Here is a 1,498-nt window from a genome sequence, read left to right as displayed (position 1 = left end):
CGCTTAAAAGTGGTTTGCGCCTTGAAAATCTGCCATGCAGGCCGTTTTTGCCCAGTCTCTTTCTTATGGTGGAGTCATGAACACTGACCTTAATTGAGGCAAGTGAGGCCTGCAGTTCTTTAGATGTTGTCCTGGGGTCTTTTGTAGCCTCTCGGATGAGTTGTCTCTGAAATGCTCTTTAAAAACTGCATTTTGTGTTCAATTATCTTATCTTTTACTAATAGTTAACGGTTTTTGATGAGCAGAAACATTTAAGTGTGACAAACATGCAAAAGAATAAGAAATCAAGAAGGGGGGAAATAGTTTTTCACACCACTGTATGTATGTATATGCTTATTTACTTCTAAAACATTTTTTTGATCTGATAAAAAATTTCTTTCAGTTTCAGTCCATAAATAATCGGATTAGCAAGAGGAGGAATAACCATATTTTCTACTGATAAGATCATGGAAATGATGTGAGGTACATTCGTTTCAACCTTTGTACTGAGGACTTCAAAAAGCGAGGTGACAGTAAAACTGCTGAAAATTAACAGGTGGGGTACACAGGTCCGTATAGCTTTTTTCCTGAAATCTTTAGAACACTTTAAACAGACAGAAAGTATTTTAAAGTAGGAAAAAAGAACAAAGGTCAATGGCGGAAATACAGCAATGCATAACACAAATGTTCCATATGCATTCCTCACAGATGTGTCACCACAACTCAATTTAACAAGTGCATTATTATTACAGTAAATTCTATTTAATTTAAATGTACACAGCTTTATCTGATAGGTCATTATCAAAGTTATGCTCATTTCACAACATGGACCAAACCAACAGCAAAATAAAATCTTTCTAACAGTGGACATTTTTATAATCATAGCATATTGTAATGGTTTACAGATGGACACATATCTGTCATAGGCCATAGCTGATAATAGTGTGAACTCTGAAGCACCATATGTATAAATAAAATATGACTGAAATGTACATTCTTCATAAGAAACAATTTGTTTTTCAGACAAAAAATTAGTGAGCAGTCTAGGATAAAGTGTTGTAGATCCAAAGACAGCATTACAAAGCAAAGCAGCAATGAAAATGTACATGGGCTCATGGAGACTTTTGTTTGTTAATATGACAAAAATCACAAGACCATTACAAATAATGATCAACAGATAAAGTGTAAGAACAATTACAAAATAAATATATCTATATCTCTCTAACTCCACATAGCCTGACAGAGTTAAATATGTGACATTAGAATCATCCATGAGTAATGCTGTAGATGGTTAGTGTTGTCTGGATTTATAAGTCTTCTAGAATCTAATGATGTATTGCAAACCTGATTGCCATCACTCCTGTTGGTGCTGCACAGGACAAATATCAATTAATTCTCCACTGAGATAAAGACAGAAATTACCAGCAGAGTGTCTTCCTATGCAAATGTACATGTCGGTTTAATGAGATGAAAACAAAAATAATGTATGTACTGTAAATATAAACTTAATAACTAGAGC

At 34.0% G+C, this 1,498-nt stretch overlaps 1 protein-coding gene across 1 annotated transcript; it reads right to left on the bottom strand.

Annotated features, from left to right (window-relative positions):
• Window positions 1-343: 343 nt before the first annotated feature.
• LOC128519243 (olfactory receptor 6N2-like) lies at window positions 344-1,252 on the bottom strand. Its single transcript, XM_053492892.1, has one exon. It carries the CDS (start codon window positions 1,250-1,252, stop codon window positions 344-346), a length of 909 nt encoding a protein of 302 aa, XP_053348867.1.
• Window positions 1,253-1,498: the final 246 nt, after the last annotated feature.

Source organism: Clarias gariepinus, chromosome 3, assembly GCF_024256425.1.
Source record: "Clarias gariepinus isolate MV-2021 ecotype Netherlands chromosome 3, CGAR_prim_01v2, whole genome shotgun sequence".
NCBI classification, from domain to species: Eukaryota; Metazoa; Chordata; class Actinopteri; order Siluriformes; family Clariidae; genus Clarias; species Clarias gariepinus.
Note: the sequence above shows the minus strand (reverse complement) of the source record. Positions and strands in the feature narration are given on the sequence as shown.